This window comes from Aspergillus pseudotamarii, assembly GCF_009193445.1.
Source record: "Aspergillus pseudotamarii strain CBS 117625 unplaced genomic scaffold BDV38scaffold_2, whole genome shotgun sequence".
Taxonomy (NCBI): domain Eukaryota; kingdom Fungi; phylum Ascomycota; class Eurotiomycetes; order Eurotiales; family Aspergillaceae; genus Aspergillus; species Aspergillus pseudotamarii.
The window spans coordinates 1,010,012-1,031,897 of NW_022475016.1; the positions used below are offsets into that span (position 1 = coordinate 1,010,012).

Below are 21,886 nucleotides of genomic sequence, written 5' to 3' on the forward strand. Positions count from 1 at the left end.
GGAAAGCCCTGTATGATTAGGGTACCCGAAGTGGAGGACCGTGCCGAAGGGTCTTCTGGGGTCATAGGAAGCGTGTGCAGAAGCCCAAACTTTAGAGCAGCAAACAAGGCTTAACTAATTGGAGCTAAAGAGCGCACGGGGACGTGAGTGGTCCAGTCATATAGCAATATTCCGTCCTGGTCCTAGGTGCTCGGGGTGTATATACCCCGAACACTTATACTTGAGCTCGGGATGTGGACCGCTTTGGTGTACTTATGCTCGGCATGTGGAGGTCTCTAGTATACAGGAAAATACTTTTCTTAGGACGATGATCGGCGGGTAGATTCGGGTCTCCTTTATGAAAGACCTCTAGGATGTTTACTAGATAGGCACGGACATGCTATCCGTTTCCCCAGATTGGAGATTAGCGCAACCCCAGATTTAATGACAGGCACATGAAAGATGGAATGTTCGGTTGAATATCGAAGCGAGGGTGTTTCTATGGAGTAGGTGAGCATAAATATCGTCATTGTTTCCTTCTGAAATGCAAACGTAAATTCTCCATCAGCAGGTATTCATGCAAAGATTGCCACCAACTTTGATCTGTCAAAATGCGTCTGTCTTCTCTTTCTCTTGTCCTTCAAACATTTTTTAGTCTCGCTGCAGCAGAATACATTGATTGGAAAACCTATGAAGCAAATGGTGTGAATCTGGGCGGATGGCTTTGCCAGGAATCCACCATCGATACGACATGGTGGGCCCAGTATTCCAAAGGAGCACCAGATGAATGGGGGCTCTGTGCCAACCAGGGATCTCTCTGTGGCTCCGTCCTTGAGAAAAGATATGCAACATATATCACTACCGCTGATATCGATAAACTTCATACTGCTGGAATCAACACCCTGCGCATTCCAACCACCTACGCCGCATGGATCAAGGTGCCAGGATCACAGCTCTACTCCGGAAATCAGGTCGACTTCTTGAAGAATATTGCTACCTATGCTATCACCAAATATGGCATGCATGTAATCATTGACGTACACTCGCTACCTGGCGGAGTCAATGGAATGCCATTTGGAGAAGCTGAAGGACACTTTGGCTGGTTCAACAACCAGACTGCCTTTGACTATTCACTCAAGGCAATTGATGCTGTCCTATCCTATGTCCAGGATTCTGATCATCCAGACTCATACACAATTGCCCCAATCAATGAACCAGTGGACAACGAAGATTTGTCAACCTTCGGTACTCCAGCCGCTCTCTCAGAAGACGGAGCAGCCTGGGTTCTGAGATACATCCAAGAAGTCCTCTCCAAAGTTGCTGCCGTCAACCCAAAAATCCCCGTCATGTTCCAGGGAAGCTTCCGATCCCCAGAATACTGGAGTCCCAAGCTTTCTAGCAGCGACAATGTGGTGTTCGACGTGCATAACTATTATTTCGCCGGTCGAGGAGCCACCGGTGCTAACATTACGTCCTACATCTGCGCAGATGCAGAGAATGCTGCAGTCGACAGCACTTTCCCTACCTTCGTCGGGGAATGGTCAATTCAGGCGGAATTGGAAAATACTTTTGCTGGACGACAGAAGGCATTGAACACTGGTCTGTTTGCATTTGCTAAATATTCTCGTGGGAGTTCTTACTGGACGGCCAAGTTCTCGGGCAACGCTACTGTGGATGGTGAGGGAGACCAGGCTGACTATTGGAACTACATGACCTGGATTGATCAAGACATGATTCATCCTGATGAGGGCGAGCGAGTTTGTGCTTAAGTATGCTAGTACAGTTTACCTAGTGGATCAGAGTGCCCCAGAAATGTCCAGACATATATATCAAAAGATATGCAGTTGTTATTGTAAGTTGCCGGTGAATGTGATAAAAAAGATGGTTAGATTATGCTCACTAGATACTGGTAGAGTTAGGCGAATCCAGCAAATTTGCCCCAACCAGCCTTGACAACAACTTTACTTGCAAAAGGAGGGTCTCAATACTTATATGTATTTGCATGCTACTACCATTTAGTCCATTAGTGACATTAATTGTCCTTCAGATATTAATAAAAGCCGTTAAGCACTTGCATTCGCATGATAAGGTCGGTAAACCTAGTAAATTATTGATACAAAGGACAAACCCTATCCCAAGACTTTCAACATTCCTAATTTGAAGTCCTCGACTTGACATGTCGCTCACCCAACAACATTGAAAGGATAGCAATAGTATGTACCTCCGTAACTTTAGACCTTTTTAATTCTTTCGGCACTATTCGCAATATATTAACCATTTTTCCAGAGCTTTACACGTATGTTTCGCGGAGTAAGTCACTTACATAACCCCAGCACCCTGGACAGTCAGCAGTGCAGTCAAGTAGTGGACAGCAGTCAAGTCCGATCGACGGGTTGCAGCGCAGTCCAGGTGTATCCTGACAGCTAATTATAGGTGTATCCTCATAGGGAATGCCCCATCTATGGGATGCACCCAGGGCTACAGCTGTAAAGAGAAGGACGGAAACGAGCTTCATAATGTAGTTCTTCGATGTGTGAGGTAGTCAATTGATATTGTTCGAGAGTCTGAGTTGTACACAGGAGCCTTTATGTCTTTAGCTGAGATAGTGCAGCCTCTTTATATGTTCTCAATTTGGTGTATGTAGTTTTGTCATCGAAAGGTCATGCCTGAATGCACTCGTCATCTCAATGCACCTCTATTCCCTACCTCTGGCCATGGTTCTAGATATTGGGTAGTTACATCACCTAATATCATACTGTTGCCTATTTTGAAGCATTACTTCAATACCAGTAACGCATTTTTACTCCCTACAAACCATGTCGCCCTAGTAGCTATATGGTATGTGGCGTATTCGTCAACGAGATCAGGAGCGTTGTGTCATGATGTAAGTAAAACATTGACGGTGAGGCTTCCTGAATATACGACTACTTCTTAGAGTCTTACTCGGTTAGCTCGGAGTTACATCCGGCAGCTAACTATAAGCGGAATGTTGTTGTTCCAGAACCATGGAAACTTCTACCGCTTGACGCCGAACGAATGCTAAGAATTCTGACAGCTGTTGGGGAAGTGGAAGTGGGGCTTAGGGCTACATAAATATCGCTGCATTCGGCTATTCTCCACGCCCAGCTGGGGTTGGAACTTTAACTCTCGTCCGTCATTTTTTCAAACCAATCTAGACAGTCCATTTGACCCGGCCCACCACAATCAATGCAATATAATGTCAATACGTCACCACTATCTATCTGTTAGCGGTACCTCCAACAGTGCGAGTGGTTGCAAGGGAGTAATAACCTGTCTCTGCTTTCGACTTTGTGTTTCCTGCTCCTCTGCTGTCTTCTCTCCTTCTACCACTTTAGTGTGTGCTTAACGAGCCATAGCTCGAAATGGGGGGTAATGTATACATGAACTTATCCCTGTCAAGGACTATGCCTAGGAGGACATCTTCCTTTTGGCTTACAGGGTATCGCGTGAATCGCCTGGCGCCGCTGAGCTTGAGGACAACTCGTCGTGGTACTTGATGCTCCACATGTTCCACAGGGATGTTTAGGATTAGAACCAAAAGGTCTATGTCGATGGGATGGTCGCGGGTGGATTTGATAGTGGATATTACTTCCTCTGCCAGTCTTTACTCCTAATGCAGAGGAAATGTGCCCAAAAAGCTATGAATAATGATGATTATTGAGAAGGTATCATATATTCGTCATCCATTAATAATTGTAAAGCTTCACACTAGTTCATTCTACACTAATTATGCAACGTAGTAGACGCTTGGTCATTATTGATCCATGTTTTTGTTACTGATATTGTCAATGTTTGTATCAGTACTGAAGCTACCCAGTTGACGTAACCGATTAATGATTCGAAGAATTCGAAAAGGGCATTTCTTTCCAGACTGTTGATTCGCCTGCTAATCCCAGCCATTATTTGTTTTCTGTGGGCTTCTCTGTGCATTTTCGCTAGCCCCATTTCTAGTTGCAGGCGTGGCTAGCGAGATGGTCCAAATACGTGGGTGGGTGGAGTTTGGACATGATCTTCTGGTCTGTCATGCTGCTTTTAGTGTGAAGTCATGCATGATCGCTACGATTCTGGGCATTATGACACTATCCACTCCTTCTTTAAGGCCCAACATGAACAGACGATAAGCAGCATGGTGAGACCCCACATTATTAGTAGTACGTTATAGCGCCGGCTGGGGCGTGTAAAATGTCCACATGTAGCATATCATCAGTGCCTTTATGTGCGGTGCAAGAAAAGCCTTTATAGCAAGGGGTCAGCCAAGATTTCAGTGTTTAAACGCGCACAGAATCCTTGACACATGATATGATGATTTAATGCTTTACTTCAGCTTAGGGTAGTGGCTAAAGTGGGGTTTTTGGTTTCAGGATGGGCATTTCAACAGGTAAAAATAGAAGAGAAAAGAAGGCAAGACAGACAAGGATCTCAAAAAAGGAGTGAAGAAAAGTAGTATGGGAATGAAAAAGAAAAGAAAAAAGAAAAGATGTTGACGAGAGTGGGATTTGAACCCACGCCCCTTTCGAGACTGGAACCTTACTCCAGCTGAGAGATTATTAGTGATACGTTCGATGAGATACTAGAGATATAGTGGTACTAACCGCCTTAGACCGCTCGGCCATCTCGCCTCTGGTTGACAGACTGTACTGTCTTTTGCCGTTATAAGCCAGTGCTTATTTTAGCACAACAGACATCAGGTCCAGAGTATCTCGCCTTTCATGAGCTTGATTGTGAGATTAGCTTTCCGATTTTTCAGTATGTAACAAAATTACCATACCATTCCCTAATTCACAGTGTCTCATAGTGTGGCATTTTAGTAGGGGCCAAGGTTATAACCCAGGTTTATAGTGAGGTGGAGAGCCATATATATATTTATATGGATGACTATCCACATACCCGCCTCTACCAGATATACAGGGAAGCTACAGGTACATACCTGTTCGATATTTAAACTGCACAGCAAATTCATATCCAGCTCATCAAGCAACTAAAAAAGAGCAACCGTGTTCGAGAATGCCGGGAGCCACGGTCTCAATGTAAAGGTGTGTTATATCGGGCTAGTACCGAAATATCATCACATAAGAAAGAGTATTCTCACTAACTAGTACTTCTTGTTGTAGCTGTGTGTAGCGAACCCCTGGATTCTATTAGAAGTAAGAACTGCTATACCCCTTACAGATTTCAGTAGTGCTAGAATGATTGTGAGTTGCTGATCTAGGCTTGGCTGCATACCAACGAGTCAGGTCCCGAAAGGGGTTGCGTATATCTAATACGTGAATGGACCTCGGACAGGGACATTAAAATCATGTCGCCAAGGCTGTACTGTGATGCCTCTACGAAAAAGTCTTTCATTTCCCGAGTAAGAAAAGAAGCTGTTGAACCCGATAACCATGCCACAAAAGGACAAAACCTTCTTACATCATATATCATGTCTTCCCAGCAAGAACCGAAACCCTGCTCAACAACCACCTGCCCAAAAAAGCCCAGCAGCAAGAGTCAGGATTCGACCAACCCTGTACCACAATCATGGGAGCCTGGTATTCTAAAGCGACTTCCATTACTGGGAATTTCAGCTCTCCTGGGCGTGTTAGCTTGTCTCATATTTAATATTACGATTCTTTTAACATCCAATGGAAAACCCCAGAACAGCTGGAAAATCCAGCCATCTGTTCTTCTTGCCATATCATCTGCTATCAGCACCGGACTACTACGCTTTGCTCTTGCCGAAGGTGCAGCTATCACCTGGTGGAACAAGGCTATTAACGGATGTACGGTATACGACCTCCATCGAAATTGGAGCTTTGCCAACAGCATCTATGATGTGATTAAGCAGATCAGATTCTTCAACATTCTGGGACTTGCCAGTATTGCATCTGTCGTTGTTGCCATTGACAGTCCATTATTTCAAAGAGCAACGACTGTCACCGTGCGACCGGCTCAAGTCAACATACCTTTGTCTGTTGGGATTGCGCAGCAGCTCCCATTCGGCTACACGGGTGCTATGCAAAGACACATTAGTGGTGATGTGACGCGGATGACTCCATCATTCCAAAAGGTAGTCTTGTCTCATAATTCCGCGGAGCCGATGTACCTCAATGACACCGGTTGCGCGAATGGGAACTGCTCGACGACCATTCGGGCAGCTGGGCTCGCTGTTGACTGCGCTCTCGAGACCCTGCCCCAGGACTTCGGAAGTCTGATATATGGGGCGGAAAATGGAACGGGAAAACTAGTTCCTTCAAATTATAAGGGAACTGTGGTAGGGATGGGGGATGCTCAGAGGGTCATGTTCTCGACGAATTTCACGTTTGATCCCTTGAGTCGACCATCCAGTTTCAACTTCACTGCAACATATAAAGACCAGAAAGACTGCAATAGTCGACTGCAAGTGAATCGGTGCACATTTCAACTGGCTACGCTTTTTTATCCGATCAAAATTGTAGATGGCGTTATTCAGTTCTCTTCCTCGTTGGAAGATCTGGGCAGATCCCCCGAAACCATCGCAGAGATCTACGATACGAACGAACAGGAAGATATAAGTACAAACAGTACCATTGGTGGTGTATACTTAGCCGCAAATGACCTTCTCCAGTCTAAGGGCGTCGGAATGCAGATAAATCATGCCTGGACGCTGGAAACCTCCGGTATGCTCGCACAAGATCACCTCACATGGGCAGATGAGCTTGTCAGCTGTCAAGATACATGGAAAGACCCTACCTCTCAAGTGGTCGCTGAACTTCAGAAGCTTGTGTTCCGCACTGCGCTCTCCGTGCCGAATAACTCTAGCCGACCTCTACCTCTGCTTCAACACGGTGAAAAAGTGATCCAGCAAAATCAGACAGTCGATGTCTTGAAACTGCAGGATGTATCGGTATTTCAGGTCCATTATGGCTACCTGGTTGCGGCGGCGGCTGTTATGGGTGTATGTCTAGCTGTAGTGGCATCCACGTTCTATGAATGGTGGAAGATTGGCCGGACAATTACCATGAGTCCAGTTGACATAGCAATGGCCTTCAATGCCCCTGTTCTGAAAGCAGATGGGTTAAATGGTGACTTGGATAGGTTTCTACCCGTTGTTGGCGATCGACATGTACGGTATGGCGAAGTAAGATATCGTGATGGCAACCTCATCTTGCCCAATGAGGATGTTGATCCACATGAGAGTGTCCAAACCAGGCTGGAACTGTCGTATCTGCATTGGACAAGCGCTCCTCAGCAGGATGGCCGCTACATTTAGGTGGAGGCATTGAATAGTGGTTCTGAGTATGATAGATGATCAGGTTTTGACGCGGACAATGTTTATCTTTGGAGTGCATACTTAGGTAATTTTATTGTTTCGACGAATGTTCCTAGTGCTTACGCTCGATTTATGGAGTACTTTCCAGATCTTCATGTTGATACCATAAATCGTCTGTACCGAGATCCCCAGATGAAATACAACATCATGAAGCTTCCTTGAAGGTATACAGCAGGATACAATAATACACATTCTGAGAATGCTGCTCATGCGCTACACATGCAGCATGCCGGGCATAATCAATTAATATACACGTTCAGTGTCCTCCTTAGTAGGCAATGGCCACTCTTGTTGCTGCAGCCCCCATGCTGGACTCTGGCTGCCTAAATCATCCGGAGCTAATACTGTAACTGTAACCATTGCGGTCACACAGCCACCCATTGTGTTAGTCTTAGCGTTAGGCGTAGGATGAAAGGTTGGATCTTGTCCTGTGCCAAAACCCACGAATGACAAGGTCGATCCGATAAAGAAGGAGAAGGGCGATTTCGACAGTCTACGATAAATTACTGACACAGCTAATTTTGCCCCAGCTTTTCATTATATACCCCAGTGAACTAACTACGTCACAATCAATATTTCCATGAACCTCCCTTCACCTATACCTCTTCTTTCCAGTTTCCTCCAATTCCCAATCCAAACCTATGATCATGTGACCCTTCAATTTAATACCGTCTCCATCGCTATCGACCCTTCCGCCTCCATTCTGGCACCATCAAATATCCATCACGTCATCAAACTCTGCCTTGGCAGCTTTCAGGCGACAAATGTGAAAATATATCATGTCAAGATGATGCCAGATCTGGCGAACATGGTGAGAAGCCGTGTAATGATAAGTGAAATAGTGCTCAATTCTGGTATGGTAAGAATAATGGGAAGTCTGATAGATCGCGTGCAAGTGATGCTTAATCCCGTGACTGTGACCATCCATCATATAAAGCAATCTCCTTCTCTTAGCCCTGGCCTCGCCGAGGGTCATACACGCGCAACCACTTCCAGAACCTCCTCCCTGGGCATACTCGCTTCCATCCAACGCTCCTCTATTTCCCTCCTGCCCTCCATAACCAAATCTATCCTGACCACAATCTTCACCGTATCCCAGAAACATATCACTCCTCTGATCTCCCATACGCCCAGGGGCTGTCCAACCACTACCTCCGTTAAAGCCTCTCACATTACCCCTGTCAGTGGAGCGATCCATCCTCCTACACCACTATCCGTAAAACACTGGAAGGAAAAGGTACAGAAAAAGATGAACTATGGGGGGAAGGGAGCCTGTTCTTTATAGGAATCCTTCGCCAGTTCATTAGCCTGTCCAACGTAAGCCGCAACATTTTCCCATTACCGTAACCTTACACCGGCCGTCGATTTATGCACGGCCCTCCACGTGCCAAGGAAGGCCGCCGGGGTATGAGGTACAATCACTGCCATACTAATCTCCATGGCTGAACAAGTTTCGGCCCACGGCCACCGTGTCATAAAGGAATCAAGATGGACCACGCCAAGACCTGTGGTAATATACACAGCTAGTTATATTCCGTATCTGCACGGCCAACTCAGTGTATGACTTGAATTACCAACTTCCGCTATATCCGACGAAAAAGAAAAAGAAAAAGAAAAAACGACGACCATCTTCTACTCCGTTCCACTGCATATGCACGAAAACCCCCGGTGTATTTCGACTCTTCTAACAGAGTATCTTGCTTGTGGTTCGCTAGACGCTCCCACAGTACGAATAACCCCTTGACTGTGTGTATTGTAACCGTTCCTTGTACATTAACCCGACCACCTGTTGCTCACTAATGATGCTCGACGCGCGTGTCCACAACGCGGGCAAACACTGCTGCCCATACCTTCGCGACTTTCGCCTTATAACCAAAAGGTGTACATGAGTAATATTTTCCTTCCAGTCCCGATATGTTAATCTTATTTGTTATTGGCCCTGTCTGCTTAATTTCCTGATGAGGTACTGGAGTTGCTGGTAGAGAGAACCCATAGGCCTGGCTATCTTTCGACTGACTCAGGGGTTGAGTCGAATCTCATAAAAGCCCGCCCCGATGACAACCCTATACGCAATATACCAATAAATTTATAACTCACTTCCAAATAATCGTTTTAGGGGATTAGTGTGCGAAGCATGCGTCTTCCAGTAGGGTACGCGCATAAATGCGCAGAGCCTCAGGTGGCTCAGCGGGGCTTGGCAGTTAGGGCTTGATAGTCCTATCTAAGAGTGTATATCGGAAACCCAGGTCGAGAAAGATGGTATGGATGCTGATATTTGGTAAGAGTATCAAGGCATGCCATTCTTTTGCTTGCTGTTTTTGTTTCATTTTTTTTTTGGACCTAACCAGTGTAGTAGGGCCAATGTACTGATTCTCTCGATCTGATTGGTCAATTTCGAGGGGCTTTTATTCTTCGTACCCATGCTAACTATACACTATAGGTATAGTAAAGAGTCAATAATTGATTTGGGGTGGCTGGCGAAAGTGAATAACAGTCGCTGCCATCTGCAGATAGTAATAGGTTGCGACATTTGCCATAATATAATATGTTCATATGTTATCTCAATTAGTATTTTCTTCTAAATGTCCTTGACATTGACATCGCCGATTGGACGAGGAATCTCGATGTAGTCCATTGACCACGAAGAGGTATAAACCTAAGCAGAAACCTTCTTCCAGCTCTCCCTCGCCTTCAACGCCTCCCACCACTTCTGAACATGCGGATACTTCGGCAGAAGATCAGCGAAACCGAATTGCTCCACAAACACACCATACGGCAGATGGGCCAGATCTGCAAGTGTCACCTGGTCACCCGCAAGGTACTTGTGCTTGGAAAGCACCCGCTCATAGCCCTCGAGGACGGGTGTGAGCTGCGAAAAGAGGACCTTGACGCGAGCCTCGTCGGTCTCACCAAGGCCCTTGCGGACTTTGAAGACTTTCTCAAAAGCGATCTGGGAAACGATCGGGTCGAAGTAGGATTGTTCAATGGAGAGGGCCTGCATCTCGTTAGCGATATAGAAGGGACGTTGGCAAGAGTGTCTACGTGCCTGCTGGTACAGAGCCCAGGCTTTCAGATCGGACTCGGGAGGGGAAAGGGCGGTTCCTTGGCCGGCGTACTTGCTGGAGATGTACTGATTAATGGCTCTGCTTTCTATTTGATGGATATTAGCGTTCTGTGAGCAATTCGACGGTCGGTGGGGAATTGCGAACCGAAAATCTGAACACCCGTCTCGGTGTCTTGTAGAACGGGAACTTTGCCAAAGGGGTGCAGGTCGTTCAGGTAGGACTCTGCTTTTTGTTCGCCCTTGGCCAAGTCGACTGAGTGGAACTCAGCCTCGAGACCCTTCTCGGCGAGAACGGTGCGTACTCGACGAGTACAAGTGGAAAGAGGGAATCCGTGAAGTTTGAGGACCATTGTGAAAGATTAATCTAGGAAGAAAAAGAGAGAGGATTCGAAAGATTCAGGAGCTCTCCGTTGCACGCTGTGAAATGTACTTGAACAGTCGAAGTAAGATGGTTTTCAGCTGGTGCCCCTCTCTATATAAACTCTATTCATACTGCCCGAGCGGGGGCTGCGGCAGGATCCGTGCCCGGAATTAATTCCGGCTCCTCCTATTGGATTATCAATCTGGTTGAGGTTGCAGACTGAGGAATCATGAAAAATGGAAGTTGACAGACCACGAAAGCAAGCAAGGATTAGTCACGTCATATTTGTGATTTGTCATGCAAGTGAGGTAGTAATTGATGCCATATGACCCTTCGGAGAGCACGTCATCAGGGCTACGATCATCATAGTATACGGTTTCCCTTCGCTTGAGTCGCGTTTCCATACGTCTCCGAACGAATCGATGCGTGGGAATATTGTATGATGCGCTGCAAGATAGATGGTACATTAAGACCCAGGAAATAGGGAACTTGATCCATCGCTCGAAAACCTAATGTGGGAGGACCAGAAGGATGATTTATATGCAGATCCTGGTGCTCAGGCGCTAGGCCTACCTAGGAAAGCCGCGTGCGGGGTTTTCTAGACACCTCAGGAGTCAGAACGTATTCAGTGTGATTGATTTTCGTAGCATTAGTCAAAATGGCGCTATCTGTTTTTAGGGGTTCTGACCAGCACGTGAGATACTTGTTCAAGATCAAGCTTATTTATATCTAAATGATATAAAGAACATTTCCTGCCTCAAAGGGCTGTGGACATTTTCTATCCTCGATTTCCTTAAATACGTCCACCTCGACTGAAGGCCCGCTCGATCTGTGATAGGGACATCATCGGGATTTGAACCTGACCTGACCAAGTCGATTGTACTGTCTCATACCGTCATATCTACCGACACAGAGTACCGACAACGTTTAAATGATCCTTAGACCTGATGAGTGCTAGGATGAATCAAACAATCCTCCAGCCAAATTCCAATCGACCACCATGCGAATTTGAAGATAAGGAGCGAGGTCCAGACACTGTGTCCAGGGGCCGAGGTTAAGGATACGAATGTCTCCCCGCAAGCCTCGCTTAGTGGCCCCGCCCCCGCATTTTAAAAGCAGGATAGAGAATGGAGGTAGTCGGGGAGATCGTCTTGGCTCAATTGGTCTGGGGTCTTGGAAATGCTTATGAAAATGTCATTGGTCCTCCCCCACAAGACAGGAGCCACATCCCGTATTCACGCCTGCTTCGGCCAGCTGTTCGGCAGTTCTGGGCCTTCTGCAGGAACCGCATCCCTTGCGTTGAGACCACGGGTATAAGAAGCGGCGGCTGCAACATGCATTGGAGTTTTCTAAGGGATCATCCCTACAATTAGCAGTTTCATTGTCATAATGGCCGACACAAAATCCTTCCCCGACCCAACTGGGGACCCAGAGGCTAAAAAGGATGTCATCGAGGAAGAGATCCCAATGGATGAGCGAACCCTGAAACTCGACCGACAAACAGTTCGGAGGCTGGACCTACTGCTGATGCCGATGACGCTCATGTTGTATCTCCTGGCGTGGCTGGACCGTGCAAATGTCGGAAATGCACGAGTGGTGGGTTCAATGCATCATCTACACATATAATACTCAGCTAACCATAGAATGAAAGGCTGGTCTCCAAAAAGACTTGAGTTTGACCGATCTGCAATATAAAACAGGTACATATGTCCGGATCGCTTCGTCCATTCCATACTAACTGCTCAGCCATTACCGTGACATATGTTCCCTACGTGATTTCTGAGCTCCCCTCCAATCTCCTGCTGAAGATCATTGGCCCTCGGATCCTTCTGCCCACGCTGTGCACCCTCTGGGGTTTGGTCACAACACTCCAATCTCAGGTGCACAACTATTCTGGCTTCCTCGCCTGCCGCTTCTTTCTCGGCCTTCTCGAAGGCGGCCTCTTTCCTGGTATTGTGCTATTTCTGTCCAACTTCTACCGCCGCCACGAGCTACAGGTTCGGATTGCGCTCTTCTTTTCCGCAGCCTCCCTGAGCGGTGCATTCTCGGGTCTGTTGGCCGCCGCCATCCAGCAGATGAACGGCCTGCGAGGAATGAGGGGATGGCAGTGGATTTTCCTGCTAGAGGGTCTTTTCACAGTCTGCTTTGGCCTCTTCTCATTCCTAGTGCTCCCCAACGGCCCAGAAAAGGTGATCACATTCCGCCCCGAGCACACGGAGCGATGCATCGCCCGACTGCAGCAAGACGGTAACAAGTTCGAGACCGAAACCAAGGTCTCCTTCAAAGAAGTAATCTCCGTCCTGAAGGACCTCCATGTGTGGATCGCATGTCTCATTCTCTTCTGCAACGGCGCGTGTCTCTTCGGCCTGGCGTACTTCTCACCCTCTATTGTGCAGGCACTCGGGTACAGCTCCACCAAGACGCAGCTCATGACCGTGCCACCGTACGCCTGTGGATTCGTCGTGACCATGATCACAGCATACTTCTCCGACCGCTATCAGCAGCGGGGCATCGGTGCCTTCGTTACCAGCGGTATTGCCTTGATCGGTGCAGCATTGGCCATCAACGGGCGCAGTATTGGCGTTCGCTACGCGGCCCTGGTGCTCCTCCTGACTGGTGTGTATGCGTGCGCCCCTTGCTTAATCAGTTGGGTGCCCAATAACACGGCCGGTCATGTACGGCGTGCAACTGCGGTGGCTATGGCGTTTATTGCGACGAATTGCGGTGGAATCATGAGCACGTGGATCTACCCCGAGAAGTCGGCGCCATACTATCAGCTGGGATCCCGGTTTAATCTCTCCTTAACGGTGATTGCGATGGCGCTTGTGGTGGCGCAGGTTGGTTTGTTGCGGATGTTGAATCGCAGGAAAAAGAGTGATCCGGTACGATTGTTGAGGGGGGTAGAGGACTTGCCGTATGAAGAGCAGTTGGATAAGTTGGGGGATAGGCACCCGAGATATAAATATACCTACTAGTTTATAGACGGTGGTAACGCGCTGCTTAGGTATAGCAGTCAACCATACAAACTTGGCAAAATGCTTTTTCGGTTAAAGTGATCGTAACTATAACCCTCTTTAAAGCAGTGTGAGAATTGAATAGTCCAAACCAAAAGAAACATCAAAATCAAAAATCAAAAATCAAACTCTAAAATCAAAATGAAAATGAAATAACAAAAGATTTAAATAAACAAAACCACACAACAGGAGCGCCGCTCGGATAAGCTAGCGGATAAGCCGCGGTTTAACTTAACCCTGCTAACCCTAACATACTGTTTTGTACTGAAAGTTCATACAAATGATATTCGCTCTAAGTGAGGGTAGATAAAACCAAGTAGCTCTCGGAGGATGCGGAAAGAAAGAGGTCGTGGCAACTGTCCGTTTGTCTATTCAGAGGTCTTAAGATAGGTCTATAACTACTCGTCCGTTGAGCTTACCACAGTGCATCTCCTCAAAAATGCTTGTTAGTTTCTCCAGCTTCTCTGTTCGAACATGAGGCTTGATGACCCCGCGCGCAACAAAGTCTAAGACCTCAAGTGCGTCTCGTCGGTTTCCAACCGCGGACCCCTCAATTGAAATTTGCTTAAGCACGAGAGGGCCCGGGCTTGCTGTGGCAATGGGCACCAAATCGCCCTCCGGAATGCCTACACAGATCAAGGAGCCATTAAAGCGGAGCATGGGGATTGCTTGCGCATAGGCAATATTGGATGCCGTGCAAACAATTACTGCATGGGCACCATGGCCGTTGGTCAGAGATTTGACATGCTCTGCAATCGCAGCGCCATTATCGTCCTTCGGAAAGTGGGTTATGTCCACGAAAGCTTCTGCGCCGTTCTCTTTCACTAAGTCGGCTTTGCTGCCATGATCAACTCCAATTATCCGAAGCCCAAGGCCACGACTTCCGATCTGTGTGGCGAGATGTCCAAGACCACCTCCTGCCCCTGATATAACGACGAAGTCACCGGATTGCGCCTTGCTGCGTTTGAGGGCCGCATACACCGTTACACCTGCGCAAAGCATAGGTGCTGCTAGTTCGGAGGGGACACTATCTGGAATTGGGGTCACATAATCGATGGGCCCCAAAACGTACTGCTGGAAGGTACCAGGGGTATAATAGCCTGATATCTTTCCATTCAGGCAAAGTCCGTCAGACCCCACAAGGCAAGGCACTGGTAGCTTTTCGTCAGTATTTAGTTCTAGGTTGCTGTAATATGGGGCCAACACACAGCATGTTCCACAGACAGCCGCAACCCATTTGACTCCAACGCGGTCCCCTACTTTGACTTGTGAATTATCGCATCCAGGTCCAAGTTTCACGACCACGCCAACACCTTCGTGGCCTCCAACCTGCCCTTCCTGAGTTGGAAACGGCAGTGGCTTCCACTGTAATTCGACAGTATGTCAGATACATTCCAGTAAATGATATACAATGCATGTACTCACGGAATTTGTCATGACACCTAGATCAGAGTGACAGACACCGGAATGAGTCCTATTCCATCCACAGATGAGTGGTTCCATGCACGCGGCCAACAAAGGTAACATGAAAATACTCACATATTAATCAGAACCTGGCCGAATCCCGGCTCTGGCGTTTCCACCAATTTCACACTGGTTGATACAGATCCAGGCTTGTCATAGACTGCCGCCTTGTGCTGTTTGGGAATTTCGACTGAAGCCGACATGATGATTCTGACAGACTTTTGAGAATTCAATTCTACCAATGGAATTGCTGTGGTTCTCTGAGGCTATGCCACTGAAAGTGTATTTTAACACGAACGAGAAGCTGACACTGGAAAGCGACTCTGGTATGCTATATATATACAATTTCTTTGGGAGGGTCATTACTACTGCCGGTCATTTCCTAACATTTGCGCGATTCGCACACCCTAGATGTTAATCCATCGATCTGCGGAGAGGCCAATCATCCCGTTGTACGTAATTCGCACCGGCTCCACTGGGTTCGCGGAAAATCCACTCCACACTCTTTGGGGAGCCACAATTCGACCTTTAGTACCTCGGCTTATCCCAAAGCGCCCTAGTCGGGGGCAAAACGAAGCTTCGGAAACATGGGGAACAAGTGCGGGGTGTGAGGATGTCTGTGGTCCCTGATCTCTGACGTCCCAGGCCCTCTATTACTCGTTTCTTTGCGACATCCTCTACACGTCGGAAGTCTCTCCGCAACCGTCCTGTCCCAAAGTTGAAGGCAATTCCAATGGCTACACGAATATCGTCAGACCGATCAATGCCGACTAAACCGTGGACATCCGGGCGTGTGTTGACCCCGGCGCAACGAGAGCGCAAGCGTTACAAGGACAGGATATCCAAGCGAGAAAAACAGGAAAAAGAAAAAGAGAGCCTAAAGAATCTCCAGAGCCAAGTCGCTGCACTACAGCTTTTACTACAATCTCAGACTCAGTACTGTGGCCTTTCCCTTGCCCGATAATGAACGTCTTCTGACTCTGATAGACTCGATCTAGAGTTACCACCTATCGCCATGTCCCCAGAAGACTCCATCGGGAGCTGCCCATTGCCCCCATCCGATCTCCATTCGTCCATACACGATGAGCCATGCACAATGTTGGCCTCACGACCATCAACGACTCCTTTCAATTCAGAAACAATAGCCCCATTCAGACAATCCCCAGAGACTTGGGGGAACGAACACTCGACCGCCTGGCCAACCATTTCTCCATCACTTCAGAATAGCAGCAGTTGCATGATACTTGAATTCACCGACGAACTTTTCGCGCAATGCTCAGGGTTGAACATCCTAGACATTTGCTCCGATGACAAGCTAAACCAAGATGCCATGATCCGCGGGGTCCTTGAAGGCTGGCACTTTATAGAGGACCGGGCGTATTCATGCCCGCTGTGGAAAATCATTAGCCAAATCGATGAGCGGATCTTCATACAAAGCGGGGTCCTCACACGTCTGACAATGCTCAGCACCATCCTCAAGATGCTCGCGGTATGAGCTACTGGACGACTGACAAACCTGTATATTGACCTTCTTCTAGGCAATGATTTATCAAAATAATTTTGAAGGGGTTCCACCGTGGTATCGGCCGAGGTTTGTATTTGCCTGACCATCGTTGAATACATGTTATGCTAATTACCCACCAAGGCCTTCACAGCTTCACTTTCCGCACAACCCCACTGCGGACTATTTCGCGTGGTACATATATATAACCCCTATCTATGATTCCATAATTTCCAATTCGAAGAACTAACTGGTTCTGGCAAACTTAGGCCTGGCTTCCGCGAACGCCTAGTGTTCTCAAATTGCGACATACTTACCGACAGATTCTTCAAGTACTTTGCCTCCTGCTTCCGATTATCGTGGCCCTATTCAATCAGTAATGCCTATGAGATTAACCCGGGGAATGCATTATATTCATTCTCTGAAGCCTTCAGTCTACATTTGGTAGACCTTTCGAAATGGAAGATGTGCAAAGCCTTCTTCTCTTTATTTCCCGCCTTAGAAGAAGACATGGCATCCGAGAATGTGCCATCGCCTTCTTCTTTCACGCTTCCTCCTGATAACCCACTACCCGTATTGTCCATTTAGACCGTGACGGGAGGTTTTCTGCTTGTTTTCTCTCCTTATGCCATTTGACAGGCGCAATATGGTATGTATCACGGGTATTGGCGTATTTCAGTTTATACACAGATACCCTTTGATGGGACAAAGTCATCCCATGAAAGAAGTGAATACAGACGTAAATCATGAATGTTTTGCTTGGTAACTAAGTGATCCAATTGAAATATCAGTATAAGTTAAGCAATGGATAGGAAATATCATATTTACATGTACTGGGAAAAGCAATTCTACTCTGGAGTAAAGAGACATCATGCTTTCGCAAAACCAAAGAAATCCTCATCAAGAACCTTCGCACACCTCTCTCGATAGGCTGGAAGACCACCAAGATAGTTCAATGATTGGACGGGCTTGCCCGGAATGTTGGATCCCATGTACCACGAATCAGTCAATGGCAGAAGCGTCATGTTAGTAATCATATTAACCTCGTCATTCCAAGTACTCTCTGCATTCGGGGTAGCGGTGAGACTTCGGAGGTTTTCCATCTCCATCCTGCTGATCAGGGATGTGATCCAGTCTCCCTGGAGTTCAATTAGAGTCGGTCCATTGGCGAAAGCGGTGGGCGCTTGGAGGCTGTATGGGAGGAACATGTTTGGGAATCCGCTAATGGCCATGCCGAGATAGGTGGACATGCCGTCCTTCCAGCGTTCGTCGAGACCGATACCGTTCACATCTTTGAGACCGAGGCGCAGTAAGCCACCCGTTACTGCATCAAACCCCGTTGCCACAGCGATAATATCGACGTCGTGGACCTTTCCATCAGCGGTGACAATGCCGGTAGGTGCCACATTCACAATGGGTTGGCTCTTTGTGTCAACGATATGGACATGCGACTTGTTGAACTGCTCGTAGAAATCCTGTTCAAGGGAAGGCCTCTTCGTTCCGAACGGGTATGGGGGCTCTAGCGGAGCCAGCAGGTCTCGCTTCTTCGGATCCTGAATCCTCGCACGGGTCTTTCGAGCCCAGAAATTGTATGCCTCGCGATTGGCGTCAAGGCTAGTTAAGAAGTCCTGATAGTTATTTTGCCAGAACCGGAACCCGCCCAATTGGTAGAGATTCTCCCAGAACGCCTCCCTCTCCTCTTCAGACGCATCAAATGTATTCTTCGGAGTTGGCTGATACTCCAGCCCGGCAAAGGTTAACGCACACTCGGCCAAGTAGTCTGCATAATTCCCTTTATCTTTCACCTGGCAGTTAACATGTAACTCTTGTTGTCTCATTGGGAGACAGAGATTCGGGGTCCTTTGGAAGAGAAACGCCTCCTCAGCCTCTCTGGCCCACTCTTGGAATATCTGGATTCCTGTCGAGCCTGTGCCGATAACTGCCACCTTCTTTCCTTTCACACTGACCCCTTCTGCTTCCGGCCAATGCGCCGAGTGGTAAATCGTCCCTTGAAACGACTCGAGCCCTTTCCAATCGGGCAGATATGACTTGGATGCAAAACCCACCGCCACAAGCAGATACTTCGCCATTGCCACCTTCCCATCCGTCGTCCGAACCGTCCATTGCCCAGCCGCCTCATCAAACGTGGCCTCGTTGACCCTCGACTTAAACAGGCAATCTTTCCGCACATCTAACACGCGATCAACATGGTCAAAGTAGGACTTGATTTCCTTCTGATTGGGGTACAATTCCGTCCAATTCCACGACTGCCATATCTTCGACAATGAATATGCATACAATGGAATTGGACAGTCCACTCGCGCCCCAGGATAGCGGTTATTATTCCATGTTCCACCAATGTCTGACTCGGCCTCAAAGATCTTGACGTTCAGTCCCAGCTCGTCGCGTAGCTTGTGCAGGAGATATATCCCGGAGAAACCCGAGCCAATGATCACCGCATCTAGGTGTAACACGCCGTGATGGATGCCGTTGGATGATGCTTGTGTGCCGTTCATGTTGTTGTTGTTGTTGTTGTAGTTGTTGTAGCTTGGCTATGTGAAGAGAAGCGATAGTAGGGAATATTGGAATAGTTCTGAAAAGTATTCCTTAAATCAATGCGATGCAGCATTAACACTCTGTAATATATATTGTCTTTCTTGCTAATTGAGCTTTTTAGATGTCTTGAGATCCTGGCCGGATCTGCGTTCTCGGCTTGGGAGTGCGACTCGCACACTCGCACCAACAATGTGGGGATTGAGTTTGTCGCGACTCGCACCCGTGCGAAGCGGAGTAGATTAGATTTGACCCTCCCATGGACCTGGGGTTAATCTGCTTATCGTTTCGTGAGGGGCATTATTTCGAAGGACATAGATTTACGCTTCTGACAAAAGCAACTACTAAGCATTGGTGCGAGTAACAATAAGACATGCCCCAACACCGCCAACGAGGACGGCAGGACACATAATGCATTACACCTTTAATAACATATACAGCTCTTAAAGCTGTAGGATTTCACATAACCGGTTCTTTACGCTCAGAAACCTTGTTTTATAAAATCTTGTTTGTGAATTACTGAGACTAGTGAGATACTTTGTACAGCCATAACAGCCAGTCAGGCAGAAATAGCCAGCCCAACGATCTAATTTAAAGTCGGAAAATGCGAAATGATCCAGTTAGTCCCGGCAATCACATCATTGACGAACGCTCCAGTAGCTTCCAGGTCCGGGAAGATCCAAAAATAGTGAGGTAGATTTGGATATGTTGACAGCTTCGTTGGAACACTAAGAGATGTCGTTAGAAATGCTCGAGGCAGAATCGCAGACGGTAGACCATCTGTAATATGAAACTTACCCAGCCTTCCTGAGAGCCTTCTCCATTACAGTCCCGTCGTCCCGGAGGGGATCCGCTCCGCAGGTACAGATGTACGTGGGTGGAAAGTTTGGAAGATGGGGTGACAAGGCAGTGAATATGTTAGAATCATTTGGATCGGCCCCGACAGCCTCTGATACAAGTCTAAGCTATTGAAGAGGGTTTGGATTTTGCTTTAGCATAATGACTTACGATAGAATGTTTCCATTGTAGACTTGTCGATAACCGGGACATTGTCTGCGTTTTCGTCATACGACGTATAGTCGCTTTTGTACTCGGCAGGGACATTATCCCAGTGCAACGCCAACGGTACTAGTGCAACAACTCCTTTGATATAATTCCTACCGTCAGCTCGCTGAGCATAGTGGTTCGCAACAGCAAGTGCCAATCCCGCTCCGGCACTTCCGCCAATGGAGAAGAACGCGGCCGGATTGCCGCTGAATTGGGAAGCGTTCTCCCATACCTGTTGCGCAAATAGGGAATGTTGTTAGAATAGTCATTTCCAGGGCAGAGTAAGTCATACCCAATGGTATACCGCTAGCGTATCCTGGAGCATGGTCGGGAGCTTGTGCTCAGGGCCAAGCCGGTAGTCTACGCTGACAAGAATGCAGTCTACGGCCTTGGAGATCACTCGGCAGAGCGCATCTTCAGAGTCAAGATCACCACAAACAAATCCACCTCCATGGGTGTATATTCCGACGGGGCGAGGAGCCGTTGGCGAACCGGGCGTGTATACCCGACACTTGACCCCGGCGATTGTCATATCTTTCACGGATACAGATGGGTCTGGCGGAGGGCGGGCCTCCGCAAGGAAAGTCATAAGTCCGCTGTACTGCTTCTTGATATCCTCCGGGGAGCCTTTGAGAAGTGGGCGACTCCCAAGGGCTTGTTCAAGTTGTATCCTTACATATTAGTAACGAACAATAAGAAGGTAGTTGGTGAAATCTTGACCTCAAGCCATTCCGTAGAGAGAAGGACCATGATGTTAAAGTTCCTAAGGATACGTAGTGTTGCAAAGTGCTGTATGAAAATTAGAGTAACCAAAGTATCTGTTTAAAGAGTCTCTAATCCCTGTCTCTTACTTTATTTATATACTCTTTTGGTATATACACGGGCCTCTCGGGGAGGGCGTAGGAGATGGAAAGGGAAGCGGGGAAGTGCGATTCGCCCGACACAACTACTATTCGATCGCACAAAATGTCAATCATCCTTTCTAAGAGAAACCACCTATGAGCTGGGCAATTAATCGATTATAATAGGCCTAAGTTTAACAATCAAGTAGAGTGCCCCTATTTAACTTCACCAAAGTCCTAGCGAATTGTCTCACTCACCTTCGCTTTGGACGACATCATCCAAATTACCCACGTTCACCTTGCGGCTAGCGGCGCGCAATCATAAATCAATAGCTTCTAAAGAGCCCATTATACGTATCTAGTCATCGGTAGCAGCAATTGCCAACAGCTGTTTTTTTTCCCTGGCTCTGCTTGTTCTTCTTGTTATAAAAGTCGGGGCTTGTCCCCTGGTTAAGATACTTTTGAACATCCTAGGAAAGGCCACAAATCCATCACATCAAGAAATTAATTGTCCGAGGGCCCTAGCTTAATACCTATCCAAGCTGTAAACTGCGCAATGACTTATTTACCAAAGTAGAAGTAAGGATATATAGAGTGTCATCGAACCGCCGATCATGCATAGTATCAGAGATGACAGATGCTGTTCTTCTGGAGGAGAGTAACAGAGAAGGAAAGCATGCATGCTGAATGTAATTGCGGCAGCAACCGTTAACTTAACTTGAAAACTGTTAGCTAGATCGCGTCTTAATGAA

At 47.3% G+C, this 21,886-nt stretch overlaps 8 protein-coding genes across 8 annotated transcripts; 4 read left to right on the forward strand and 4 right to left on the reverse strand.

The window, feature by feature from the left end:
* Positions 1 to 590: 590 nt before the first annotated feature.
* On the forward strand, positions 591 to 1,748 carry BDV38DRAFT_277473 (glycoside hydrolase superfamily; the record flags this gene model as incomplete). The annotated part of the gene is made up of 1 exon (XM_032058497.1): positions 591 to 1,748. One exon carries the CDS (start codon positions 591 to 593, stop codon positions 1,746 to 1,748), a length of 1,158 nt encoding a protein of 385 aa, XP_031919516.1.
* A 3,671-nt stretch (positions 1,749 to 5,419) lies between these two features.
* BDV38DRAFT_277474 (DUF3176 domain-containing protein) lies at positions 5,420 to 7,228 on the forward strand (the record flags this gene model as incomplete). Its single annotated transcript, XM_032058498.1, has 1 exon — positions 5,420 to 7,228. The coding sequence occupies one exon, from the start codon at positions 5,420 to 5,422 to the stop codon at positions 7,226 to 7,228; it is 1,809 nt and encodes a 602-aa protein (XP_031919517.1).
* Positions 7,229 to 9,944: 2,716 nt separating this feature from the next.
* BDV38DRAFT_277475 (glutathione S-transferase family protein) lies at positions 9,945 to 10,702 on the reverse strand (the record flags this gene model as incomplete). The annotated part of the gene is made up of 2 exons (XM_032058499.1): positions 9,945 to 10,438; positions 10,498 to 10,702. The coding sequence occupies 2 exons, from the start codon at positions 10,700 to 10,702 to the stop codon at positions 9,945 to 9,947; spliced, it is 699 nt and encodes a 232-aa protein (XP_031919518.1).
* Positions 10,703 to 12,390: 1,688 nt separating this feature from the next.
* BDV38DRAFT_233767 (putative MFS transporter) lies at positions 12,391 to 13,860 on the forward strand. The gene is made up of 2 exons (XM_032053160.1): positions 12,391 to 12,413; positions 12,460 to 13,860. The coding sequence occupies exon 2, from the start codon at positions 12,789 to 12,791 to the stop codon at positions 13,686 to 13,688; it is 900 nt and encodes a 299-aa protein (XP_031919519.1). The 5' UTR covers positions 12,391 to 12,413; positions 12,460 to 12,788; the 3' UTR covers positions 13,689 to 13,860.
* Positions 13,861 to 13,990: 130 nt separating this feature from the next.
* BDV38DRAFT_292049 (zinc-dependent alcohol dehydrogenase) lies at positions 13,991 to 15,394 on the reverse strand (the record flags this gene model as incomplete). The annotated part of the gene is made up of 4 exons (XM_032061910.1): positions 13,991 to 14,878; positions 14,936 to 15,092; positions 15,153 to 15,201; positions 15,267 to 15,394. 4 exons carry the CDS (start codon positions 15,392 to 15,394, stop codon positions 14,109 to 14,111), a joined length of 1,104 nt encoding a protein of 367 aa, XP_031919520.1. The 3' UTR covers positions 13,991 to 14,108.
* Positions 15,395 to 16,206: 812 nt separating this feature from the next.
* Positions 16,207 to 17,280, forward strand: BDV38DRAFT_277478 (DUF3425 domain-containing protein; the record flags this gene model as incomplete). The annotated part of the gene is made up of 4 exons (XM_032058500.1): positions 16,207 to 16,680; positions 16,730 to 16,782; positions 16,837 to 16,887; positions 16,962 to 17,280. The coding sequence occupies 4 exons, from the start codon at positions 16,207 to 16,209 to the stop codon at positions 17,278 to 17,280; spliced, it is 897 nt and encodes a 298-aa protein (XP_031919521.1).
* Positions 17,281 to 17,561: 281 nt separating this feature from the next.
* BDV38DRAFT_292051 (flavin-containing monooxygenase) lies at positions 17,562 to 19,208 on the reverse strand (the record flags this gene model as incomplete). Its single annotated transcript, XM_032061911.1, has 1 exon — positions 17,562 to 19,208. The coding sequence occupies one exon, from the start codon at positions 19,206 to 19,208 to the stop codon at positions 17,562 to 17,564; it is 1,647 nt and encodes a 548-aa protein (XP_031919522.1).
* A 623-nt stretch (positions 19,209 to 19,831) lies between these two features.
* On the reverse strand, positions 19,832 to 20,881 carry BDV38DRAFT_277480 (Alpha/Beta hydrolase protein; the record flags this gene model as incomplete). The annotated part of the gene is made up of 4 exons (XM_032058501.1): positions 19,832 to 19,973; positions 20,044 to 20,194; positions 20,254 to 20,524; positions 20,597 to 20,881. 4 exons carry the CDS (start codon positions 20,879 to 20,881, stop codon positions 19,832 to 19,834), a joined length of 849 nt encoding a protein of 282 aa, XP_031919523.1.
* Between the last annotated feature and the right edge of the window lie 1,005 nt (positions 20,882 to 21,886).

Excerpts from the sequence above, each read along its gene's own strand:
- BDV38DRAFT_233767 (XM_032053160.1), top strand. The coding sequence starts at position 12,789 with ATGAACGGCCTGCGAGGAATGAGGGGATGGCAGTGGATTTTCCTGCTA.